General features: G+C 39.6%; 1 protein-coding gene across 4 annotated transcripts in view; it reads left to right on the top strand.

The window, feature by feature from the left end:
• LOC124550995 (CWF19-like protein 2) overlaps positions 1-27,555 on the top strand; it is a 184,478-nt gene that overhangs the window by 20,870 nt on the left and 136,053 nt on the right. For all 4 annotated transcript variants that reach the window (XR_006967752.1, XR_006967751.1, XR_006967753.1 and 1 more), the window contains exon 3: positions 4,505-4,735. Coding sequence is in view for 1 of the 4 variants with exons in the window: in XM_047125827.1 (XP_046981783.1) it covers positions 4,505-4,735 (231 nt within the window). In the remaining 3 variants the exon portion in view is untranslated. The remainder of the gene's footprint in view (positions 1-4,504; positions 4,736-27,555) is intronic.

Consider the following 27,555-nt stretch of genomic DNA (forward strand, 5'->3'; position numbering starts at 1 on the left):
GTCGTAGGGGAACCAGTCTCTGTCACATTGTAAATGTGTCATACTTTCCTTGTCCTATTCTTTTCCTGTTTTCTTCTTTCCATCCCATCTCCTAATCTCCCCCAGTTTTGCCACTTCCTCTGGCCCATCGGATTCTTCTCCACATTGATTCCTTCTGTAGCGCTGCCAAACATTTGCGTTAAATATCATTTACTCATGTTCGACAAAGATGTAATAAGGAAATTCCTTAACACAGTACTAATAAGAATAAAGTTTCGTAAGTTCTGTAGACTCATTTTTTATTGTCATCATCATTATTTAGCTACCGCTCATGTCTTATGAAAATCGTAGCGTACACTATAGAAATTTTGATGTAAGGGATGTTCCGAAGCCCCTGATCTTCCCAGGCAAGAGAAATGCATAAATAAATAAATAAGTAAAAAGGGCATACACACCGCTGGAGAGAGCATGTGGAATAATATGATTTATTCACATAGAGAAGTGCATATCAAGAAATGCAAAAATAATGCATTACAACACAGTAGTGAAACCAGAATGCATTATGTAAGCAAATGCCTAGCCAGAAATACTAAGAAGAAGGCTGTCAAGGAAAATTTCAGATGCAGTAAGAAGCACAGAAACCATCATGAAGTAGTGATGAAATGTACGAGAACACAGAAAACAAATAACAGAAACAACAAGGAAAAGAAGGATGATATTATTTTGACATTTGTTGTTATGGTCTTCAGTCTGAAGACTAATTTGATGCAGCTCTCCATGCTGCTTTATCCTCTGCATACCTCATCATCTCTGAAAAACTGCTGCAACCTATATCCATTTGAACTTGTTTACTGTATTCATTCCGTGGTCTGCCTTTACAGTTTTTACCCCAGACACTTCCCTTTAATACTCTAAACTGACCATTCCTTAATGCCTTAGAAAGTCTCCTATCAACTGATACTGTCTTCTAATCAATTAGTGTCACAAAGTTCTTGTCTCCCCAATTTTGTTCAGTACCTCTTCATTAATTACAATATCTATCCATCTATTCTCCAGCATTCTTCTATAGCACCACACTTCAATAGCTTCTGTGTTTTTCTTGTCTGAACAGTCCACATTGCACTTCCATTCACGATAACACTGTAGACAAATGCTTTCAGAAAAGACTTCCTAACATTTAAATTTACATTCAAAATTAACGAATTCCTCTTTTTTAGAAATGCTTTCCTTGTTGTAGCCAGTCAGCATTTTATATCCTCTTCACTTTGGCTGTTATCAGTTATTATACTGCCCAAATAACAAAATTCATCTACTAATTTTAATATCTCATTTCCTAATATAATTCTCTCAGCACCATGTGATTTAATTAGACAACATTCCATTACCCTCATTTCATTTTAGTTGACACTTCTGTTATAACCTATTTCCAAGACAATACCCATTCCATTGCTCTTCAAAGTCTCTCTGGCAGAATTACAATGTGATCAGCAAACCTGATAGTTTTTTATTTCTTTTCCTTATACTTTAATTCCATTTCCAAATTTCTCCTTGGTTTCCTTTACTGCTTGCTCACTATACAGATTGAATATTATCGGGGATAGGCTAAAACTGTGTCTCACGCCCTTCTCAACTACTGCTTCTTTTTAATGACATTCAACAATTATAACTGCAGTTTGGTTTCTGGACAAGCTGTATACAATCTTTCACTCCCTGCATTTTGTCCCCTATGCCTTCAGAATTTTTAAAATTCCAGTCAACATTCTCAAAAGCTTTCTCTGAGTCTGCAAGTACTATAAACATTGATTTGCCTTCCTTTAACCTAGCTTCTAAGATAGATTGCAGGATCATTATTGCCTCACATTTTCCTTCATTTTTCTGGAACAAGTGTTTCTCATTCTTTTGTAAATAATTCATGCCAGTGAAACTTCCTGGCAGATTAAAACATTTTGCTGGACTGGGACTAGAACCCAGGCCATTTGCCATTTGCAGGCAAATGCTCTAGCAGCTGAGCTACCTGAACAGAACTCAAGATCCGTCCACATAGCTTTACTTCTGCCAGTGCTTCATTCCGGAATTGATGTCTGTTTTGTAAAACTGGTAGTTCAGCATTATATACACCCGTGAGCACCTGCTTTCTTTTTAATTGGAATTATTATGTTTTTCTTTAACTCTGAGGGAATTTTACCTGCTTCACATGTCTTGTACACCAGATGGAATAATTTTGTCATGACTGGCTCTCTGAAGTATCTTGATACTTGTCAGGGATTGTTGTGTACTCCAAGAGCCTTGTTTAGCCTTGAGTTATTCAGTGCTCTATCAAATCCTTCTTGCAGCATCATAGCTCCCATCTCATTTTCATCCGTGTCATATTCCCTTTTTATAATATTACCTTCAATCTCGTTTCTGCTGTATAGTTCATCTATATATTCCTTTCCTTTGTCAGCTTCTCCTTCTTTGATTGTACTGGTTGTCCATCTGAGCTCTTGATATTCAAACAGTTGCTTCTCTTTCCTTGAAATGCCTCTTTAATTTTTCTGTAGGTGATATCTACTATTATCCTAGTTTTATATACTTCTGCAACTTTACATTTGTTCTCTAGCCGTTCCTGCTTAGCCATTCTGCACTTTCTGCCAATCTTATTTTTTAGATGTTTCCATTCTCTTTTGCTCGCTTCATTTGCTGCATTTTTAAATTTTCTCCTTTTATCAGTTAAATTCAATATCTTCCATATTATCCAAGATATATACTACACCTTGTCTTTTTACCTTTTTGATCCTCTGCTGTCTTCAATCTCTCATCTCTGAAAGCTACCCATTTGTCATCTGTTGTATTCCCTTCTTCTGTTTCAGTGAGTCATTGCCTAACATCCTATTTCCATAATTTCCTAATTTTTGACATAATTCCAGTTTTAACTTGAAGTTCGTGGCCAGTAATTTGTGGTCTGCCTGTAGGAACATTTAAAAATCTGGTTTCAAAGTCACTGGCTTCATGGTTTTGTAGTCAATCTGAAACCTTCCAGCACCCCCTGGTCTCTTCCACATAGACAACTTCCTTTCATGATTTTTAAGCCAAGTGCAGTAATAAACTTACGCTCTGAGCAAAATTCTACCTGGAAGCTCCCTCTTCCATTCCTTCACCCCAGTCCGTACTCTTTTACTATTTTTCTTTCTCTTCCATTCCCCATCTTCAAATTTCAGTCACTCATCACAATGAAATTTTCATTTTTCTTAACTATCCAAATACTTTTCTTTATCTCATCGTACGTTCTTCCGTTTTTTGCACCTGCTTAGTTGGTTTGCATATACATTTGTACGTCTGTGGTAAATGTTGGCTTTCCGTCTATCTTGGCCTCAAAAATGTGTTCACTATGCTGTTCATAGTAGTCTACCCGCATTCCTAGTTTTTTTATTCATTATTATGCCAATTCCTCACTACCCCTGTTTGAATCTGTATTTCTAACCCTGTACTCACCTGAGCAGAAGTCTTGTTCTTCCTACCATCACATTTCACTAATTGCCACTACATCTGACTTCAACCTATCCATTTCTCTTTTTAAATTCTGTGACCTTCCTACTGGGTTGAGGGATCTAACATTCCACCCTCCAATCCCTATAATGAGAGTTTTGTTTTTCGTGTTGACGACATTCTCCTGTTAGGCTCACAAATTTGCCTGGCCTCTCCACAGATACTCCTGCTTGTGGTTGCACCTACAGTACAGTTATCCATACTGCTTCAGCATAGTCTGCAGTTTTTGACATTTATGCGAGATAAATTGCAATTTGCTGACAAAACACGCTGCAAGTATCTCTGGGAAAAGAACTTAACAACAGGCTGAATGAGAGGAATTAAAACAGATTTAGAAGTACTCAACACAGAAGCCAAAGAAGCAAGAGAAAGATATATTTTCAGAAGGAAGTAGTAAGGCAACAAGTGTGAAGCAATCTGAAGAATTAAAAAACAGACATGGTAGAAATGTGAGAGAATATTGGAAGAGTAGAAGACAGCAGATGAGAAGGAATTGACATTATCACATGGTCCTCAGATGGTAAAAATGGAAGGGAAATAAGTAAAATGTGGGTGGACAAAGAAAGTGTTCCAAATCCCATTTGTTGCAGTACTTTGTCAAACCCATTTGCTTTCTGTAAGAAATGTTTTTGCAGAATGAGTTATCCATTCAGGAAATGGATAACTCTTTCTCTTGCTTCCCAGATTATCATCTTAGCTTTTACGATGGACAACACAATAAGAAATTATTAATAATCATTTATTAAAATAATGTACAAAATAAATACTTATCTTTGGGTGATGAACATATGTGGTACTGTGGCAAAAGTTCTGAACACTGGTCTACTCTAACTCAGTGAACATTGGCTAACACTCTAATAATTGTTTGCTGGACTGCCGTCTAATAGTTTGCAGTTCAGGCCTGAATTTTTCACTTTTGTGGACAGTTTTCTCTACTGGGACTGAACTCATTGACATATATTTACTAAATTATTGATACCAGTTTTATGGTTTCTGACAGGACAGTGACGGAGAGGATGATGACGAAGAAGAGTGGGTGGAGAAGGCAGATGAGAAGAAAGAAGATTGTGGTGACAGAACTGTCAGAAAGGATAATGTGCCTCAGGAAAGAGACGCATGGATGATCCCGACTGCTGACATTTCGAACCTGCTAGAACGTGGAACGGACAACTCTGAAATCCGTGGTGGTGTCAGAGAAAAGCCAGATAATGACAGGCTGAACCTCGATATGGTGAGTTGTGCTAATGTTGTGTACAATTTTCAGGCCGACATTGCAAGTACAGTTATGGGCTACTGCAGTATTTTCAAATTACTGTGCCCAAGTACACGGTGCTTCACAAATGTCTGGCAAAATTTTTGTTTCTGTAAATATAATTTTATTAGTGAAATATTGTAAACTCAATGTTTTAAAAAATCCTTTGTCCACAGTACCCATGCTGCGATCTCAGTAGAGCACAATGATGCAATGTAGCCCCTTTAGCTCAAATAATGGCATCTGATATCAATCTGAAGTTCGCACTTGCCTGATGGTAGATATCTGAGTCTGTGTCACAGTGCTGTCGTAATGATGGTTGTCAATTACATTACGTTAGGATGTTGCAATTTGTTGGAGCCCATGTCAACTATGCTCCATACGTATAACCCAAGAAATTTAAATTTTGGGTGTTTGGAGACCTATACTCCTAAGACCAAAATGTATCGCAATTGCCAGACGTACGGTTTTGTACCAAACGGGTCATGTGGGCTGGTGCACTGTCTCGCTGAAACACATTTAGAGTTCCAAGCACCACCATTGCTATCTACGGCTTCATATCACTCCAAATAATATTCACATAAGCTTCTTTTGCTACAGAATTTTCTGGCATAATGGTGATGTTTTAGAAATAAAATAGAATTATAGTCACTATTGATGCCTGTGTTGATTTGAGCTGGAGAACTGCCTCATTCACTGTTATGTGGGTGAGACTTGCCGACTGTGACCCAGCAGATGCACAGCACTGAGGAAATGTGGCAGTCAGCTCCCCAATGACATAGTGCAAGGTGTAGTGGTGAGTGCAGGAAATGCACAGAGCCTGCGTACATGGCAGTGTTGCGATCTGCTCATGAACGAGTACTATTGGCATGACCATATGAGTCACAAGGCAGCCTTGTCATATTTCATGGTAATGTTTGTCACATTTGGCAACTTCTGCTGAGCTGTGTGAAGTTTATTTAGCCTCTCTCTTGCTCGCTGTAGTAGGGTGAATGCCACAGGGTTTGTGCATGCACCTGTGCTCTAATTATAACCACACAGTGCTTTATGAGACACAATCCTGTGAAAGATGGTACTCACTCTCCTTCCCGAATTATCCGACCTGTTAGGAGGAATCCTACAGTTCAATATGGGGTACAAAGCACACCATGACTCCGCAGTTTTCACTTGGACAAGTTGTCACCATGTGTGAAAGAGTGACAAGTGACAGGAATAGTCTTAGTACTGACTGGTTATTAAACCCCAGACCTATGGACTTGTAGGCTGGCACCAGCTGCCATGCCACACATTTCCTAAGTAGTCACCTTACAAATAGGCACCCTTGATACGAAGTGCCATTTGAGAAAATGTGGTGTGTACCAATAAGGAAATGGATAAAATCCCATTGTGTTGGCAAATCGTCCCTAAAACTGGTTTGGGTATAATGAAGTTTTTACTAACTCAAACTCCTGTAATGTTCCAGGGTAGGTGCAGCAGTGACCGACACTGGCACATTGCACTCGTATCACTGCAAAATTTCTGTGTACTCGACTGCTGGCTTATATCCACTGTTTATTGTAGTTGTTCACACAGATATACCCATTTATTGAATGAGCGGGAAATTATATAAGTGCTAGGTAAAGAGGCAGTAATTATGGCTAGAGTGGGCAGCAATTATTTTCATGCTATTCTGCACGAACCACAAAAGTTTATGACAGCAGCTGAGAGTAACAACCTTAGAAAGGGATACTTAAAAATAACAACAATAATAACAGCAGCCAACAAAGGAGGAGAATTAGCACACCATAAAACTTTGGTTTTGTGGTGGAGGTCATTGTTGATATGTGAGTTTCAACAAAAGTTGCTTATGTTAAATTTAATTTGTTTCTTGAATCTTTTAGCTGAACCGATTTTGGACACACCACGTGTTGATTATTGATAGATAACAAAAGAAACACCAACTTTGTAACATAACAAAGTACGAAATAAATTGGAACAGTAGAAACTTTGTCAGTTTTTGAAACATACTTACAGCAGGTGTAGTCAGTGGTATAATATTAATCATCCATGTAGTCTCTTAACTTATTCAGAAAACAAAATAGGCAAGTTAGAGAGAGTTAAATTAAACCAACATTAGAACAGTTAAAACAAGTGAAACCAGTGGGAAACGTAACATGTTAAAAGATAACTTGAACCTTGCACTTAAGTATGGTGAACATGTGTGAGGCACAAAGTTTACAGTGTGAGACAGTCCTAAAAGCAGACAAAAAAAGTGATGTGAAATTAACATAAGGTTGATTAACAATTGTGTCTGGATATTGGACAACCATTTACTTCTTTCGTATAACTTCTTGTTTGTTGGTACAGGGAACAACCTATTACAGAATGATTGTGCTGTTCACATTACAGCTTACACATAGCAAAGTAAATATTGTGCTATGAACCATCCTACACACTGTATTTGTGAGGGTGGTCAACCATCTGACATTGTGTGAAAAAGAATACTGTAGGTAACTGCTTAGAGATGTCATGCCTTGTTTTTATGAAAGGTGTACTCTCTCAACTTTATGGCAGTCCAAGCTTAATGGAAAGTACGTGATGTAAGGAGAATGGAATGCGGTGTGCCCAAAACAGTTCCAGAAAAAAAACTTACATTAAATAAAATAAATATGAGTGGCTCTTGTCACCACTAGGGTGTCAAAAATGACCTCTGTCACATATATCTAAGCTGCACATTACCCCAGCTTCAAAGTTTTGTCTGTCCTGAGCAGATTTTACAGTCTACTAACAAAGGTGGTTGGAACAAAGTGTCTTTCACGGCCGGAAGTGCCACAGTCAATAAAATGTTCTGGGCTGTTGTGCCGTGGTCGCATGGATTTCACCTTAAAACCCGTTTCATCCCCATCTACAAATGATGTTTTCAAGGGGGATATTAGCTTTGTTTTCACACTCTGGCTCGCTACTGTCTACAGCAAAATTCTGCTCCGCGCAGTGGTGTGACGTCATGTTTCGAATAAGTGAGCGCAATTGGCTGTTGTCGACTGCCATCATCTACTGTTGCTACCATCCAGTAGTGGAAGATAGGTACACGTCAGCTTCAGCACTGAAATCTAAATGTCATTCAATTTCACGCCCTCCTCCTTCCTGTTGAAAATTCCTGTTGTGTTTTGCAACCTCTATGGTTTCTCTGTATAGCCTTTCATGGTGCTCACTTGTGGCTGCCAGTACTTGAGTCCTGGTGATCTGGCTGTAAGCCACATTCCGCAACAGCTGATCTGTCAATCTCCCCACTTCTATGATTGCCCTTGTGCTCTTTGAGTCATTTTCTGACAGTTCTTTTTGTAGTACCCATGTACACCTCCCCACAACTACATGGAATCGTATAAATTCCAACTTTTTCCAGCAGTTGATGAGTATCCTCAGCGAATTTTAGATGATCTTGAATATTCCATATAGGTGTGTAGATTACTGCGATGGTCTGCTTTTTCAGGATTTTTCGTGTGCAGTCAGTCATGTCCTTAATGAATAAAGGAAAACTTTCAATTTCACCGGGACTTGAGAATTGCTATAATTTCTACATGGTGGTCTTAACATTTTTTTCACCTCAGTGAACAAATAACCGTTCTCGAGCACTGCATTGGTGAGATTTTTAAAGTCTGCATCAAGCAGCTCTGGTTCGAAGATTTTCCTTGTTCTGTCCGCCAACATATTTATGATGCCTCTCTTTTGTTGTGGGTGGTGGTTCAAATCTTGGTGTAGGTATCAGTTTGTGTGCACGGGTTTTCGGTAAGCCGTGTGGCCCAAGCTACCATCTTTCTTCTTGAAAACTGCCACGTCACAAAAATTTAATCTTCCGCCTGCCTCCCCCTGGTGAAATCCATTCGACCGTGACATAATAGCCCAGAACAATTTATGAATTGGCGTCATTCCTGCATACCAGAATTCCTCAGAATATACTGCGTGAAGAGTTTGACAGAGCACTGAAAGACCTGAGTCGAAACAAGGCCCCCGGAGTAGACAATATTCCATTGGAACTACTGACGGCCGTGGGAGAGCCAGTCCTGACAAAACTCTACCATCTGGTGAGCAAGATGTATGAAACAGGCGAAATACCCTCAGACTTCAAGAAGAATATAATAATTCCAATCCCAAAGAAAGCAGGTGTTGACAGATGTGAAAATTACCGAACTATCAGCTTAATAAGTCACAGCTGCAAAATACTAACACGAATTCTTTACAGACGAATGGAAAAACTAGTAGAAGCCAACCTCGGGGAAGATCAGTTTGGATTCCGTAGAAACACTGGAACACGTGAGGCAATACTGACCTTACGACTTATCTTAGAAGAAAGATTAAGGAAAGGCAAACCTACGTTTCTAGCATTTGTAGACTTAGAGAAAGCTTTTGACAATGTTGACTGGAATACTCTCTTTCAAATTCTAAAAGTGGCAGGGGTAAAATACAGGGAGCGAAAGGCTATTTACAATTTGTACAGAAACCAGATGGCAGTTATAAGAGTCGAGGGACATGAAAGGGAAGCAGTGGTTGGGAAGGGAGTAAGACAGGGTTGTAGCCTCTCCCCGATGTTGTTCAATCTGTATATTGAGCAAGCAGTAAAGGAAACAAAAGAAAAATTCGGAGTAGGTATTAAAATTCATGGAGAAGAAATAAAAACTTTGAGGTTCGCCGATGACATTGTAATTCTGTCAGAGACAGCAAAGGACTTGGAAGAGCAGTTGAATGGAATGGACAGTGTCTTGAAAGGAGGATATAAGATGAACATCAACAAAAGCAAAACAAGGATAATGGAATGTAGCCTAATTAAGTCGGGTGATGCTGAGGGAATTAGATTAGGAAATGAGGCACTTAAAGTAGTAAAGGAGTTTTGCTATTTGGGGAGCAAAATAACTGATGATGGTCGAAGTAGAGAGGATATAAAATGTAGACTGGCAATGGCAAGGAAAGCGTTTCTGAAGAAGAGAAATTTGTTAACATCCAGTATTGATTTAAGTGTCAGGAAGTCATTTCTGAAAGTATTCGTATGGAGTGTAGCCATGTATGGAAGTGAAACATGGACGATAAATAGTTTAGACAAGAAGAGAATAGAAGCTTTCGAAATGTGGTGCTACAGAAGAATGCTGAAGATTAGATGGGTAGATCATGTAACTAATGAGGAAGTATTGAATAGGATTGGGGAGAAGAGAAGTTTGTGGCACAATTTGACCAGAAGAAGGGATCGGTTGGTAGGGCATGTTCTGAGGCATCAAGGGATCACCAATTTAGTATTGGAGGGCAGCATGGAGGGTAAAAATCGTAGAGGGAGACCACGAGATGAATACACTAAGCAGATTCAGAAGGATGTAGGTTGCAGTAGGTACTGGGAGATGAAAAAGCTTGCACAGGATAGAGTAGCATGGAGAGCTGCATCAAACCAGTCTCAGGACTGAAGACCACAACAACAACAACAACATTTTGCTGAAGGAACAATATACTTTTTGAGTTTATTATTTTTTTAAATTACAAACAATGAAAGATTTCTAGCAAAAGTGTAAAATAAATCTTAAAACTTGTCACTTCTATGATATGTGTTGGTCTCGTAAGATGTACTGAATTCCTTTTTGCTCATAATTTTGAAAGAAAAGAGTGGGTCTAATTTTTAATGTAAGTCAGCTTCAAGAGAGACATTACGAACACAGTGAAGACACGGTAATGCTGTTCGTAGGCTTTGTCCGTATCCATAGCTGGATAGCCAGCCTACAGTAGTTGACTGCCATGTGGAGGACCTGGGTTTAGTTCCCAGTACTGCCAGGAATATTTCTTTATTGGGGGTAAATGGTATGGATTTATCTCAGCATTGTAGGGCAGTTGACGAGCTACTTGACCGTACAGTAGTGGTTCCAGGTCACAAAAACTGACAACAACCAGTAGAGCAGTGTGCTGACCCCACGCTGTACAGCGTCTAAGGCCGGGTTCACACATTGGGGCCAACATCGGCACCAACAGTGTCAATCAAATGTGCGAATCGATAAAATAGCATCGGAACCGATGTTGGCCACAATATCGATACGAGTCTGTCACTTGTCGGTATTTTGACTGAGCATCAAAGCACGGTGGACCAATACTGATATGCCAATGACATATTGGCACCAACGTTGTTTGCTTTCTGTTTTTGCCATTGCAAAACCAAATTTGTTTGTTCATTCAGTTGTCATCATCATAATTATTTTCAAGTTATGTTTTTCGAAATGTCTCGGGAACAGTGGAGCAATATTATTCACACTCAAAACTGCAAATCAACTGGCCGTGATCCGTGCACGAGGCATGTTTACATTCGCTGTATACAAGTTTGACTGAATGTTGGCTTCAGTTTGTGGACACTGTCCCACAAATATTGACCATTGTCGGTGCCAGCATTGGCATCAATGTGTGGATGTGAGAGGTAGACTACGTACAAAATAACGTGGCCAGTAGATGCACAATTGGCAAGGCGAGCGTGAGGAGACCGGTAGTGATGGGGACTGTGGACAGGGGCTGTAAGGGAAATGCCAAGTGCCGGAGGGGAAGCGCCATTGTAAACTGAAGCATGTGCTCGTATTTTTTGTAAATATTAGGTGAAACCCCACATCTGCATTGTGACTGTTGAGAAAGAGCTAAACTCACCTCTGCTTTGTATAATATCTAAAAAGAATTCTAGTAAAAATGCAACAAAATCAGCAGTTTATTTTCCCCTGCCTTGTTAACCATTTGTAACATTCAGAGAAGTGCCACAAGTGATGAATTTTGAGTAAAACCTACATATTTCTCATGTTGTCACATTAAGATTTGCTTCTTTTGCCGAAACACGGTGGAGTTTACTCAGTGCGACCTCACTAACGTGTCATGCAGAAGCAGTTCGAGAGAATTCTGAAACAATGGTTTATTAAGCTTATTAAGTGAGGAACTGAGTAAACACAAGGTCGATAACTAATGAAAACACACATCCTCTGTACAAAAATAAATGTGTAATGCCTTCACTCACGTTGTTCCAAAACTCACAGCATTTCTCATGTCAGCTGTATTGAAGGTCCTTGAAAATTACATTCTTTCATCAAAAGTGGTTAGTTGAATAACAGGGTAGATAATGAAGTTTTGCATAATAACCATATGGCAAAATACTCTTCTCTTTGTGTGCCATCATTTGCCAAAATTTCATTTCAGTACCTCAATCTGTTTTCGAAGTATGAGGAAAGTTGGGAATACTTCATTCTGGCTTTATCACTGGCACTTTCCATCGCCAATGGGTATGCTACATCAGATCAGTTTTCTTGAGATTGGTAACAGATAGAGCCCTCCACCCACGTCTAAAGAAAACTTCAATATGGTAGATAAATTTCATACACAGCAACATGTTTTGTAATCTGCACCAAATGTAAAATCATAGCGGCTCATATTTCTCATTTCAAACTTTTTTGAATTTCGTGGAGTATCTTACTTAAGAGAAAATATCACAATAACTATGACCATTAATGAAATGATGGGCATGTCATCATGAAGCTGACATAAAGCTATAAGTAACACAAAAATGAATTCTTTTTACTGAATAGTTTCTGTAAAATCATTTGAGAAAGATTGCAGGATTTGCACCTTGATCCTGTGATTGCAGTGCATCGCTGACTGGCCAAAAGCATTCAACCAGTGTTGGCCTGCTCTTCTGAACAAATAAATGAACTGGCCCAGTGGTTTGGACAAAAAATGGCCACTGCACATTGGCCATTGTATCCTGCGTGGACTCTAATGTTGCCATTGGCAAAGGATGACTTGGTGGTTGGTCGGTACATTTGGGCTTACCAGAGCCTGTGGGTGTAGCTTACATTTACATTCCTGGATGGTGAGAAGGCTTATGGTAATGTGAAAAGAAGCTAGATTTGGGAAGCTCTTCAGAAAAGAGGAATTGGAAGGCTGATTACGAGGAGAATAAAGGAAATGTATTAAGGTTGTGTAGGTTGAGTAGAAGTAGGAAGAGACAAGACAGACTGCTTAGAACAGGAGAATGGGCTGAAGCAAGTAGTGCACTTCCTCTCTGCTTTTTGTCACTATTACAGACAAGATAATGGCAAGAGCGACAATGCGACTGGGAGATGAAAATATGAAAGCAGTGCTGATTGTTGATGATTTTATCCTATGAGGAAACAGAGAAGGAGAGGTATTACACAGACTTAAAGTATGGAAGGACTTGGTTTGGAAGTGTGGATTAAAATTCAATACAAAGATGTGTGATGTGATGTTGACATTGACGAATAAGGTGAAGGTAGCAGTGGATATAAATATTAAAGGGGGTACTAAAGAATGAGGAAATTTCCAAATACGTGAGGAGCATAATAGAAGACAGTGGGAAGAGAGACGGAGCAGAGGTGGGCACAAATTAGCTCAATGAGCAGCACTCCTTCTCATGCAGGGAAAAGAGGAGAGTTTGCACCGTGGCGGAAGTTAACCTTGTAGCTGCTTGCACAACTTCCCGTAACAACTGCCGAAGGGATACGTATCAAACCAGATATAAACTTGTGACATTTCTGTGGTGTTTAATGTCTCATTCTATTCAGTGCATTAGGTTATTGTGCGAATTAAACATGTTTAATTATATTCCTGTCATTAGATTATGTGCAGGAAACAAAAGTAATTACTTTGACATCTGATAACTAAATACTCCTCTTACTACTACCTATAGCCAAGAAAATACAGCAGACCATCATAAAAGCTTATTTAGAATGCAGCATAACCAATGAACAACAAACTGACTCTAGGTTAAGCACAGAAATAAATAAATGAATTAATATAATTCACCATAAACAATACATAGGCTTATGTGTTTTTATATATCTGAAATGTCATTCAGCAGATGATGTGGAGGTTTGCATCTCTTTTCACTGAAGAAGACAAGTTATATTTGATACAATCAATCTCACACTTGCAGTTTGCAGAACTGCAATGAGATGTGCATCAGTTAGAGAAAACAATTTTTCACACAGATATTTTGAGCTGAACATCGATAGCAGTTTGGTAGCTATTTTGTGCGTATTTGGGAAATCCGTTTGCAAAAAATGTTCATAAAAATGTGATAGGCTTGTTTGTGATTCATATTTAGCCTTAAATTAACTATCACATTGAAATGTGAACAGTTCGCACTCTACAGCAGATGGAGCATCATCAGTTATTATAGTAGCTGAAAAGAGCACAACAAACACTTTCAGGTCCATCGATAAATCAACCATATCTTTAAATTGGATGGAAAATTCCTTCACAGGACTCGTAAAAGTATCTGAAAATGTCTGTAATTGATCTTGAGTTAAACTAGATTTCCACATTGACAATTGACACTTGGCATGCAAACAGCTGACCAAGTTTTCCAGCTCTTTCCCAGGTTCCACACCCAACGAGCTGCACTTTGTCAAAGTCATTTATGTTGGTGGATTCCCCCTTTTATGCCTGTATCGTCTCTCGCATGAGGAGGAGGAAGGAGGTGACTGGTGTGGGGGGGGGGGGGGGGGGGAAGGGAGGGAGGGAGGGAGGGAGGGGGAGAGAGAGAGAGAGAGAGAGAGAGAGAGAGAGAAGGGTCTGTCTGTGAACTTCCATTCTCTTCTGGCAAGGCCAAAACCATGTGAAATTGAATTAATGTTAATCTGTCTTTTCTTACTATCTCATTTGAGTTTAGGTCCAACGCACCTCTCCCATCTAGCTACCTAGCTCTTTAAAAATTTTACTATCCTCGCAGCATTGCTTCCTGGATCATTCACTCGTATCAGTGTGGAGAATCAGTTATCAGAGACTGGCAAATTGAATGCAATACCTTTGCGTAATTTTATTTCAGTACCAGATGCTAACTAAAATCAAGAAATACAATTAATTGAAATGTGGTATTATAATGAGAGAAGTCGGTTATTCTTGGTCAGCAAAATTCAATGTAGGATAGTAAGCACTAGAGGAAATCTCAGCAAACCTTTGAACTTGTAAGATGTGAAACCTAGTGAATATTTTGTCACTGTGTAGAAATGTATGGAAATATTTTACTGCTCCATATGTTTGTGGGGTCCTCATAATTTTGGTCACGTGGATCAAATTTGCCATTAATTGTCAGTGATTGTGTTACAGCATGCAAGCATTTAGCATGGATGGGGGCAAGTGTTATAACATCAAGTTGAACAAATATATTTCGAGGACGACACAATACATGTAAGTCACAGATCAAATAAACAAAGTAAGACCTGTGTACACTGTAACAGTCAAATCAGCACTGACTCCAAGTCTAGCAGCTGCTGGCTGGCTGGCCGCTTAGGTGGCACGGCTGCTGCATGGCTGGCAGACAGCGCCGGTTGTAGAGGATGCGCGTAACTGCGCGGAGGCACTTTGAAAGATTGGTGAGTCACAACAGTAAGGTTGTTACATGAAATAATGCCTGCAATGGTATATAAACTGGGTTTTATTGTGATGTAGCCATACATTTGATCAAAAAGTGAAGGTGTGATCTCTCGCCTTCTTAATAGGGAAAGTAAACAAAATCACTGGCTCTACTGTTATACTGTTGCTGCTGCATGTATGTCATCTGTCACAGTTAGGTGCCACTTTTTTAGTACCAAAATTAAATGTTCTTCGTTACATGATTTTATTTTAGCATCCGTAAAGGCAACTGTTAATCTGTTTATTAATTTTCTTTAGTGAACTGGCTGAATGTGGCAAATATTTTTACAAAACTATTTATTATTGTTCCTGCTGACAGGGTGATATCCATATGGAAAATCCACATTACTTTATGGGATGATTTGAATAAGGACATGTTTCTACAAAATTGTGGGAATAAAAAATGTAATGAGTATGAAAGAAAGATCTTTTTAGGCTTTGTGCTCTACTAGGAAGAGAATTTGAATTTGAAAGTTTTGACATTTCAGTTCAACAAATTGCAGGGGTTGATACGTTATTTAAAAGGAATTATCTGCACTTTCATTTATACGGCATGTAACAGAATGCTGTTTTAAAAATTTAGGAGATTGTAAAGGATGAAATTTTGCACATTTTAATATAATGAACCTATAGCCACAAATATTAAATAAAGTTGCTACAGTCACCACTGGGGTCATGACAGTCCACATACTACCCGTGTGAGAAATTACCATATGAGTTTTGGCTGGAATTCTTGGAGACCAGTTTATTGTACCACACATATACCACATCATTTGAATAATGCATGGGATTTGAACATTCTGGACAATGCCTTACTTGAACTTCTGGAGGGTGTTCCCTTCCAACTTCACACTTGTTTGCAATTTCAGAACAACATTGCTCTGGCACACTTCGACTGTCAGATCAGACCATGTATCACAGACAACTTTAGGCAGAGAGTGATGGGGATGCCGAATTCCATGGTCTTTGTACTCCCCCGGACTTCAACAATCTTGACTTTTTGCTCTGGGGTTACATAGAGCTCCTCGTGTACTCGACAACAATAGGAACAGTATTTGAGCTTATCGAGCACATCGTTACAGCATTTGTAGAAACTTTATTTCACATTTCCAGTTAGAGGTTTCTTAAATCGAAACATTCTGAATTTCATCCTCTACAATACTCCAAAATTTTTGAAATATCAATCTGTTACTTTACTTATTGAATCACACGCCAGCAGTGCCACTGGGCAGTATTCAGTGTCACAGTGTGCAGTGTTTTGCTTCATCACTGTATCCTCTTGCTGTTCTGCAGCATTCTCTAATGTAGCAAGTATTAGACTGCCTGCCTGTCTGCCTGTCTGTCTGTTTGTCCTATGAACCTACCACCTGGAACAATGTGAGCAGCAGCACCACCACCACCAGCACCTCAAGAAATCTTGAGATACATTGAGTGAGGGTAGAGGAGTGTGGAGGAAGAATACCTGCCCTAAGTAAGCACGGTCTGTGTCGTAACACACATGCTCGTATACACCAAGCAGGTAGGCAGGAGGTGTGCAGCACTGAGGGATTGTGTGTGGGGGAGAGGTGACTGGGAGGGGGAGATGTAGCAGAGGTAAGGGAGCCTGTGGAGAGGAGACTGTGGACTGCAAGGCGGGTGAAGTCAGGGTCGCAGGGCGACGGTGGATGTCGGGCTCGGACTAGCGAAGATCGAAAGGGTGGCGATTTTTCTGGAAAATCTGGAATTATCGGTGAATTACATTTTACGTAGAAAAATTGGGGAAATCTCAGGGAATTTCAGGAATTTCATGCAATCTTGGAGAATTCGGTGTTTTTAACCTAACAACTGAAATTGAATTTTATTGAGTTTTCTAAATCTCATTTTTGAAAATACTTAATATTTCAAAGTGTGTTTATTGTGAGAATATTATTCCATGTTAATTATCGATGTTTAAAAACTGTGGGTAAACTACTGTAAACTACTGCTTATGGCTGGTATATAGCTTAGTTCAGCTCAGAGGAAACTGCCTTTCTCAACTTTTGCATTATGTAATGTAAGAGATTTACCTCTTAAGTACTTAAAGGCATGTCCATGTTGGTTCATTGGTTTGAGAGAATTTGTAATCAACCCCAGCTTTATACGAGATATGTTCAAAAAATTTCAGAACTTTGTCCACAAATGTTTTCTGTATTTACCTTTTACTTATTGTGCATGGTCTCCTTCGAAATACTTTCCTCCACAATTGATACTCCATTCCCAATGCTGTTTCCATTTCCATAAGCAGTCCTGGTATGCGTCTTGCTGGATTGTGCGAAACACCTTCTGTGAATTTTATTTTGTCTCATCTATCATTGCAAATCTTCACTCTTCCAACAGGGTTTGCAGCTTTGGGGGAAAAAAGTCCACAGGGACCAGGTCTGGAGAGTACGGAGGATGATTTTTTTGTTGTTGTTGCAATAGTTATGCACCTATAGGGATGAATGTGCGGGGGTCTTATCATGATGCAAGGGCCATGAGTTGTCTTGCCACATTTCTGGCCGTTCCCTTCTGAAATTTTCTTGCAGGCATCGCAACATGTCCCGAAGTACCACCGATTAACAGTTTGTCCCTGTGGCATGAATTCATGATGAACTAATCCCTCAAAGTCAAAGAAAACTATCAGCATGGCTTTGACATTTGACCTGGCCAGACGAGCTTTTTTTGGTCTTGGAGATTTATTCCTGATGTATTGTGAAGACTGAACCTTGGTCTCAACATCATAATTGTAGACCCACTTCTCATCAACAGTTATGATCCTCTCAAGGTACATCTTGTTCTCATTTGCTCTCTGACTCTTTGAGCCATGGGACAAATTTGATGGCAACACAATGCCTTCCAAGGGACTGTGTCAGGATTTCATGATGTGTTCCAACTGAAGTGCCATTTCTTCTGCTTTCTTTTGGACAGTCAGTCTTCAATTGGCATTCACAATTTCATTGACGTCCCTGGCATAAGCATTGTTAATAGACATCAAAGGGCATCTTGAATAAGGGTCATCTTTAACTTCTGTCAAGCCATTTTTAAACCACATGAACCATTTTTAACACTTGAGAACAGCTTAAACACTCATCACCGTAGGCTACTTGCATGATTTGTTGTTTCTCTGTAAATGTTTTCTTGAGCTTCATGCAAACTTTAGTGCAGAAGCCTTGCTCCTCTAAGTCTACCATCTTGAAATTCACAAACTTTTTGACACAATTTTCTACTCAGTACAGCACTGAACAATAACTAACCGACAGAACAATGAACAGTTACACATTAAACACAGGCATGTGCAAGGATGCCAATCTCATTTCCCTCCAACACACCATTGGCGCGAAATTATGAATGTTCTGGAATTTTTTGAAGAGACCTCATATCTAGGGGTGGAAGAATAACATCTGTTGGGTCCACGAGAGCCTCAGCAAATTCTTGCAGACCAGTGTGCTTGAATATAATGTTATTTTCTATCCTTATTGTCCCACATACATAAAAAGTAGCAATACTTAGTGCAGCCTAATTGCATCCCAAGAAAAGAGCAGTGACTGTTAGATCACCAGTATTTTCCATTTGTGTTCAGCATAACTAATTGAGTCAAGGAGGGCTTACATGTTTGCATAAGTCGCCTTCCTGTGAACTTTATGACCAACAGGAATAAAAGGAAGATGGTTGCTATTGTGAAGTAAAATATCTTTCAAAGTTAACGTGGGGGAGTCTATGAATAGCCTCCATTCCATAGAATCATAGTTCAAATTCAAAGATTTCATCAGACCATTAATATTACAGCAAATAACAAGATTGTTTTTCTTTTCAGAGTAAGGAACGACATTCCTCTGATCTTGTCTGTAATGTGAGACCCTGACATATTGGAGAAGATTCCATTGCTGTAATCTTGATTCTGAAAGTTGTGCTTTCTCCTTTGACAAACCAAGATCTCAAATGAGATCGCTTGATTCCAGTTGACTCAGTTGGTGTGGTTTATTATTGTTTTCCTCAAAATCAAGGTCATGAGATGTGTAAAGTTCCTTAGGTTCTTCTTCTTCACTGTCTTTATCTTCTATTTCTACCTCAATGTTATGGGTTGGAGTAGGAGCTGCTAAGTGTCTGAACGTGGGATAGGTCAAACAGCAGGTGGATTATTCAGGCACTGAGTTGTTCTTTTTTTTCATTGACAATCCTGCCTTTGTAAAAAGAGTTAAGCAGAAATAGCAATTATCTATATGGCCTGTAATCTCTCACCATACCATTGGTACAGCAAAAGCCATATATAATTTTTTTATTTTCCAACCATTCTTGTAGTATAACAGACCAAGTGTTACGACATATATGTGGAGCCCTTTACTTATCCTGTCCCCGACGTTCATATGAAAATAATGCCATTAGGCAGTCATTCCAAGAGGTGTCAGATTCTGTTTCTTTAATGAAACTGTTACTTCATGACAATGTAACAAATGTTATTCACTGAATTTACAGGTTTTCACAGTATTTAATAAAGTTTACTCTGTAAAAAACACCAGAAATGTTGCACCAATTACAGTGAAAACAATATTAAACTTAGAATCATAGCAACAGTACATATGTTTATAACCTACAAACAGGTGAAGAACATAGTGTTTTGTTAGTGCCAATTTCAAAAATAAAATTTTCCCCAAACAAAATCTAAACTCTAAAAAATTACATGTTACTTTATTGCCAAAATGAGAGCTAATCAGTCATTTTTATGGTCATTTATGAATTCAGAGGTGGAAATACATAAGAATCAGCTATTTTTGAGCTGGAAACATTTTTCATTGCTGGCATTTATTCAAGGATATGACAGGAACGATCATACATAGCAAAAATGTCTACTAAACATGGGCTTTAAGATGCGTACCTTAAGAGCTATGGGCACTTCTTCATCTTCAATACTGTGAAACGAACCTTTTCTACTGCAGTCTCTCTACTTTCCATAGTTTTGGAGGAGGTAGTATTGACCAAAACGGAAAAAAAAGGCCACTGAACCTAAAATGCATATGTTAAGAGATTTGTTTCACAGTAACAGAGATGAACAATGCTCTTAGCTTTTAAGGGACGTGTTTCCGAGACCAAGTTTACTGGGCTTTTTGGCTTCAAATGATTGTTCTGATGATATCCCTGATGCATTACTTAATTTTTGTTTTTACCCTCCACAGTGGCACAAAATACAGCCATCTGATCCCGAGAGATGATGATTTTCACCCTCTCACCATTTCACGACTATATCAAGATCATTAACTCAGCTTCTGTGCTATGCCATGGTTTTAACAAGTTGAAGAGTAGGCAGTGACCATATCGCCTCTGTTCTGAGACTGTTGACTGTTGTACTCGCAGAACTGCAGGGGGACAGAAGGCAGCCAGTATAGCACTGATGTAACAGCAGTGCCTTAATTCTGTTGCATGTAACACAACATTTGACTCGTGCATGCTCTGTTTCCAATCCCTAGCTAGTACATAATTTGGGGAAGCTGGTGTTGCGAGGGAGGATGGCATGGGTCATGAAGCAGCCATTGAAATCTAGCTCGTTTTGCTCGGCAGCATGTTCTGATACCGAGTGGTCAGCTCTGCTCTCGACCATAATTTGGCACTGGCTGTTCCTTCAAATTGCTGCGCCTACGTGAAAGCCTGCGGAGAGATTACAGAAGAGCTAGTATATGATGTGGATGCTCTCACAGGTGGGCCTGCCTCTGATGGGATTAGATAAGTTCATAATGGGGCTGGATTAGGATGTCCCAAGTGGGTGAATTGGACAGGATTCGCACCAGTGTCTTTGAAAGTGGTGGGGAGGAAGTTGCTCATTTCTTGGCATGATGATAGTCTTCCAGGTGAGCTGTGAAGGTTGTGTTTGCACATCTATTTTCTTTATGTTCCTATCGAAAATACAGGACAGAAACAATGAAAAGCGATGCATACTTGTAATATTTCAAGTGAAAATTAATGGGAAAACATTAGTCCCAAAGCTCAAAGGCAGTGTTACAAATACTTTGAGTGGTCTGACATGCTCTCAAACATGGCTCTTGAACATTGATGACAGGCATCACTGTTGACTGTTCTGGATTGTAGCCACAGATAAATAGCTCTTAGTGCAACAACTATCTTATCAGTTCAGTGCTGTAGTATGAAGGAAAGTGTTGTTAAGGTAGACTCAAAATTGAAACGGGGCACTGTAGATCCTGCACACAGCAGGTAAACAGTAACTTTCGGGAGTACTGAATCAGGAGAAGGGTGATTAGAGATGAAAAGGTAATGGGCAATGGAAGAAGAGAATAAAGAAAAAGGTGATAGCAGTACCTGTAGAGACTTAATGTAGCACTCAACGACAACAAGAAATATGCCAGTTGAAAAATTCCATTGTTCCCTGTATTGCAGGCTGTTCCAGCTCGTGTGCCCACGCGGGGGCACACATGGGTGGGTGGCTCACGCATGCGTGGAACAAGAGCAGTAGGGCTGTGTGACGGGTAACCTCCACTACCTATGCCTGCTGAAGGAAAAGTGACAGGACAGGTTCACATTCAGGGGCACCCGTGCTCCACAGAGCACAGTTGAAATAGGCCACTCTATTGGTCTTTTCTTTGAATTTTTATTTGCGTTATATTCAGTAGCTGGTCTCTGAAGATTTATGACTGTAAACATGTCTGACTTTGTAGTCAAGTGAGGAAACTCCACAAATTGACATATATTTTTTTGTAGCCAAGTTTTAATGTAGTGCAGTCTTTGGATTTATTTTTTTATTTCAGTTTTATCCATTTCTGTAATTTCCTACTGATGTTGCAATGCAGATGATAAAAGACTTCTGAAATCATTAAATCCTCTTTTTAAGTCATTTATTAGTAATTTGGTTTCTATAGCACGTGTTACATGTGCAAAGGAAACGAAAGCACATATATGAGAATTACTCCACAGCCAGTCCAGTCCCACATGCACAAGGAATACAAGTGAGAGAACTTTATCAAAGATTGAAACGAAAACTAAAAGTAGATGAGGAGAGGACCAGCTCGATTTTAGGAGATATAGGGGCACTTGAGAACAAATTTTAACATTGCAGTTCACAATAGAGGACAGATTTTGGGAAAAAATGTAACCTGTATTGCATTCGTAGATGTGGAGATGGAGGAGGTATCTGATTGTGTGGAGTGCAATAAAACATTTCCTATTGTAAGCCAGTGTTGCATCTTCAGGATCTGGAAGGTGGTCCACATTCTCTACGGAAAGTGGACTGGAGTGGCAGGGATTTGAGAAAGTGTGAGATGCCGAAATTGGGTCGCTCGTGGTCACCGTTGATATCCGCAAGAGGAAAGTAAACAAATGTTTCAGTGTGTGAGTTGTTTGATTGTGGACAGGAAATCAGCACAGAACATTGTGCTGATGACAAAGTAGCAGTCATTGAAAGTGAATGGGAAGTGTAATGGAAAGTGTGCCGGGTGGTGTCTGTAATATGCACACAAGCAAAAAAAAAAAAAAAAAAAAAACCAACTTAGGTAGTGGCACGTGCAGAATGTGGACACAGTGGTTGAATTCGTGCAGGAGACTGTCGGAGAAATCATTAAAGTTAACTGTTGTGAAAGTAGTATGGATAAAGAAGAAAGGTGCAAGAAAGATGTAGCAAGGATTACACAGGGCTGAAGAGGTTTCACTGTACGAATATAAACAGCTCCTGACATCCAAAAATATAAACCTAGAGCCCAGAAATAGGCTTAGTAAGTGTTACGTTTGGGACACGTCCACACTATCTGATCAAAAGTATCTGGACACATATTAGTGGACATTGAAATGTGCCGTGTTCACTCTCTCACTTTGTGATGCCGGGGACACTTTCAGTGGTGCGTCCGAATATCTGCAGAGGTGAGGCAGCCCGTTCTTCCCCGAGAGCCGAAACCGGAGAAGATAGTGGTGCCGGACTCTGGGATCCGGAGTGTAGTCGACCCGGAGGTGTCCTGTCGGGATCGGGTCGGGCTCCTCGGCCGGCCAGTTTGTTTCACAAAAGTTGCCGTCGGCAAACTGTCGCCTCACAGGTGTGGATTTATAATGGGTTCCACTGTGGTGCTGACACGAGGAACCGTCATCTCCAAACAGTTCACCTATTGTGTGGAGCGTACAGTACTTTAAAATATGTTTGTATCTTCCCATATGTAGTTTGCTTTAGTGCAATAAGTGGACCACATCCTTATCACAGTAACAGTACCCCGTCTGCACTTCACTGTAGGCACTACACACAATGGGAGGTAATTTTCTCCAGGAATTTGCCAGACCCGAACCCAAACTCTTCCATCGGATTGCCGCAGGATATTGCGCGATTCACAATTTTGATTCGCTCGTTTCCCGTCGTGCACTGCCCGGTGGTATTACTCTCGACTCCATCTGGAGCATCGCTTAGCACTGACTATGGAAATGTGTGGCGTATGAGGAGCAGCTGAACCACTGTTTGCCATCCTTTTTTGATTCCCTGTGCATAGTCCAGAACTGCTCGTAACTCACCAGAGGCTCCTTCCACCAATTTCTTGCAATTTTTTTATAGTCGCTTTACACAGTGCCGGACGATCCCTGTCGGTCAGTACGTGAGGTCTGCCCGTCACTGTTTAGCTGCGGATGTTATTTTGCATTTCCACTTCACTGACCTCACTAACAGCCGACTAGCAGATGTAGCGAAGTGGAAGCGTCCTCGACAGATTTGTTACTCGGACGACTAGTCAGAATTCGAAGTGACTGAGCTCTCCCGAATGACCCGTTGTACTGTTACTGTTTCTCGATTGGCAGCTCAGTACTCCCCACCTCTTTTTATACCGGTAGGTCGACCACCCACGACAGCAGGTGGACTGTTCCGCAATATATAGGGGTGTCCAGATGCTGTGGGTGTGTGGGTGTGAAATGTGGACTCTGAGGAAGACAGAAATAAAATGATTAGGAGCCTGTGAAATGTAGTGATACAGTAGTCTCTTGAAGAATGAGTGCATTGATTGAATAAGGAAGGAAGACATCCTGCAATCACTCAACAGAGAAAAAACAAAATGAAGAGAGAGAATGGTCAAGTCAAGATGTGAACAGCTGCCATTACGGGGGTGTACGTGCACGTATCTAGGTTTGTGTGTGCGTATTCTATTAGTTTTGAGTGTAAGTTTGTAGTGTTTTTGTTTTGAATGTTGGTATTCTGGTCGGATTTATTTATTGGTTGTCATTTTTTATTTGTAGTTCACTGTTGATATTTGAGTTTATGTGTTGTCATTTTACCTTTTGGAGAGACACACACAGAGAGAGAGAGAGAGAAAGAGAGAGAGAGAGAGAGAGAGAGAGAGAGAGAGCGAGCGCTGTGGACACTAAAAAATGAATTGCCAGGTGGAGAAACCAGAACATTTCCGACATGTTCTTCTGCTTGAGGTCAGTAGTCAGGTAACAGCAGTGTAGGCAGTCAGAAACATTCGTGCCGTGTATGGGGATAAATCCGTTGGATGGAGCATAGTGAGAAAATGGTTTTCTCATATTAACGAGGATTGTGTTGACACCAGTTATAACAGTACCGCGTATTAATGATTACCAAATTTGGTTTGAACCTGCAGTAAATGTTACCCCCCTGGGGGGGATTTTTTGAATTTGATCGCATGTTACCTGACAGACGGGGAGTCGAATGTGAATTTCGTAATGGTAGCAGTTAGTAGATACCAGAAAGACTAAAGTTTTGCAGGAAGTTACAGTAACAGAGTTCTTGTAAATGAAAAATAAAATGGTCACCGGCCTAATTAGGCATAATACTGTGGAAACATTATTTGTAATGAATCTATTTTTACTCTTGCAAAAGTAACTTTCATAAATCCTTTCTTAATCAATTGCAATGAACACCCACAATAACCAGACGAACTACACAGTGGGTAGCAGTAGTTATCAACAGAATAATTAAGCAATCACAGAAATGGAAAAAGAGACTTTATCCCTGTTAACCACAATCTTCACTTCTACCTTTCACTAATTTGACACATGAATTGTTCCCTAGGGCATACACAAGACTAAGTGGCATCTGGTAAGAATTATATTTTGACTAACACATATAAACACAGCACAAATGCAGTAATATATCAGTTTACACATACCTTTTATATGTACTCTTTTAAATAATCACTTCTAGATTCTTTAGCTAGAAAACAACTATTCAGTTTGGTTTCTTCCTGATATAAAAAAAAAAAAATGAACTGTGTTCCCTCAAACCATCCCTTCTTTATATAAGCAAACTATACACCCTTTAGAAAAATATTTTGAATTATGAAAAAATCTGAATTATTTCCCCACTTAAGATCATTTATTTTGCAATATTTTAATACTATTTGCACTGACAATACTCTCTACAAACTTCAGAAAAGACTTTAATTAAAAGTTAACTTCAAAACAGATTAAAATTTAAGTGCCTCATAACATCACTTGTGAAGCAGGTGGTTTTAAATTATCCTCAATTTTGTTCATCAACATTATAGCTTTGGCACTTTCCAACTGTAGCAATTCATAGTAAATTAAAAACTTTTCATCTGGTAAATATTATGTGCCCCTTATATTACTCGTGAAGCGAGTAGTTTTCACTGACAATTTTAATGTTCCTACACATTAAACAATGACATTGTAAAGTAGAAACTATTCAAAGTAACTTGGAGCTTTTCATAAATTCAACATAAAATAACATGGATTATTATCAGTCTTTCACCAACAGGACACTCGGACTTAAATACTTTGAGGAAAGGACCCTGCTTGGTACCATGAAAGGAGTAAATTCATGGTTTGAACACAAAGTTCAGCAATATTTGAATTATTATTGCAAATTCCATCACACAAACACACTGATTCGTACTGTTATACAGTTTTAACCTCTCGAATCTGATGAAGTGGTGGCACAATAGTGGTGGCGAGCACGTGGCGGCTACCTGGTCTCTCCTTTGTCAGTGATATGCTCTATTTAGTTCTTGGCGACGTGACTATTATTTTTAGAGCCATTTCCAATGCAAGAGCGCCATTCTACAGCCACCTGAGGCCATTCCATCGCTGCTGGCTACTGACTGCATACTGTGCTCTTTCGCTTCCCGCCCAGATTGAGCGCCAGTTCCACCTTTTAGCTCGCGCCACATCATTTCCACAGTGGAGGGGAATCACTATGTCTTTTACACTATACAATACAAAATCCCTAAGTATGAACCAGTTTTTACATTGCAGTTTTTCATACATAAACAAACATATTTAATAAATTTCCATTATTTAAACACACTATCACGTTAAATAATTTATACATCGTAAAGTACCACCTCCCTCCAATGATCCAAAGAAGTTAACTAGAAACGAGTAAACACTTCTTAAATAAAGTTGCACTGTACCGATTGCCCTGAATTGATTGTGGTGTTACACAGTGATCTCCATGTTTGGGAAGACGTTCTCAGTTTGATGAAGATGATTTAAAAGCATTAATCCACAATGATCCACATCCATGTACTTGAGAACTAGGAAATGTGATGAACTGTGTTCATTCCATCATTGTACAACATTTGCATGCAGTGAGGGTGGTTCAAAAATCAGTTGTATGCTTACCACATGCTCTAAACCAGGATCACACAAATCTGCGGATGGCCGTATCTGCATCTGCGTTTGCTCATCATCAATTGAATCGTGAACAACATCGACCATTCCTATCCTGTATTGTTACTGGCGTCAAGGAGTGGTGTCTTTCTGCTAATATAAGGAAAATAAAAGAATGGCCGAGCCCAAAGAAAGCAGAAACTCCACGTATAAAGACCTGCGTGTACACACAAAGGATAATGTTATGCGTTTGGAACGACGACAGTACGGTGTACTGTGAATTGCTTCCCCGATGTGTAACCATCACTGCTGACATTTATTGTCAAAAACTGAGATATCTTGCAGACACAATCCGAGAACAACCAACAGGAAGGTTACGTGGAGTGATGCTACTCCAGGATAACACCCACCTGCATTATGCTAGGTTGACAAAAAACACAATACAGGAGTTGGGAGTCATTCTACACCCACCTTATTCACCTGATCTTGCACCCTCAGATTTTCGCCTTTTCCGCTTTCTGTCGAACACCCTTGAAGTAACTTCCCTTTCGGATGAAAATGTGCTCCGAATATGGCTTTACGAACTCTTCACCTTGAAACCGTGTGGTATCTACAGTTGCAGAATCAAAAAGTTACCCCAACATTGACAGACTGTTACAAATAGTTTAGGAAAATGTATTATTGATGACTAAACTCTGTTATGTTTATAAAAATTATTGAAAAATGCTACGAACTTATACACTAACCTAATAATAGGATTTGTGAGAAAGCTAGCAATACTCCCCGACTTGTTTGTTTTGTGTGCCTGTCAACAGCTCAACACCTGCACTAGTCAG

The sequence above is a fragment of the Schistocerca americana genome, chromosome 9, assembly GCF_021461395.2.
Source record: "Schistocerca americana isolate TAMUIC-IGC-003095 chromosome 9, iqSchAmer2.1, whole genome shotgun sequence".
Taxonomy (NCBI): domain Eukaryota; kingdom Metazoa; phylum Arthropoda; class Insecta; order Orthoptera; family Acrididae; genus Schistocerca; species Schistocerca americana.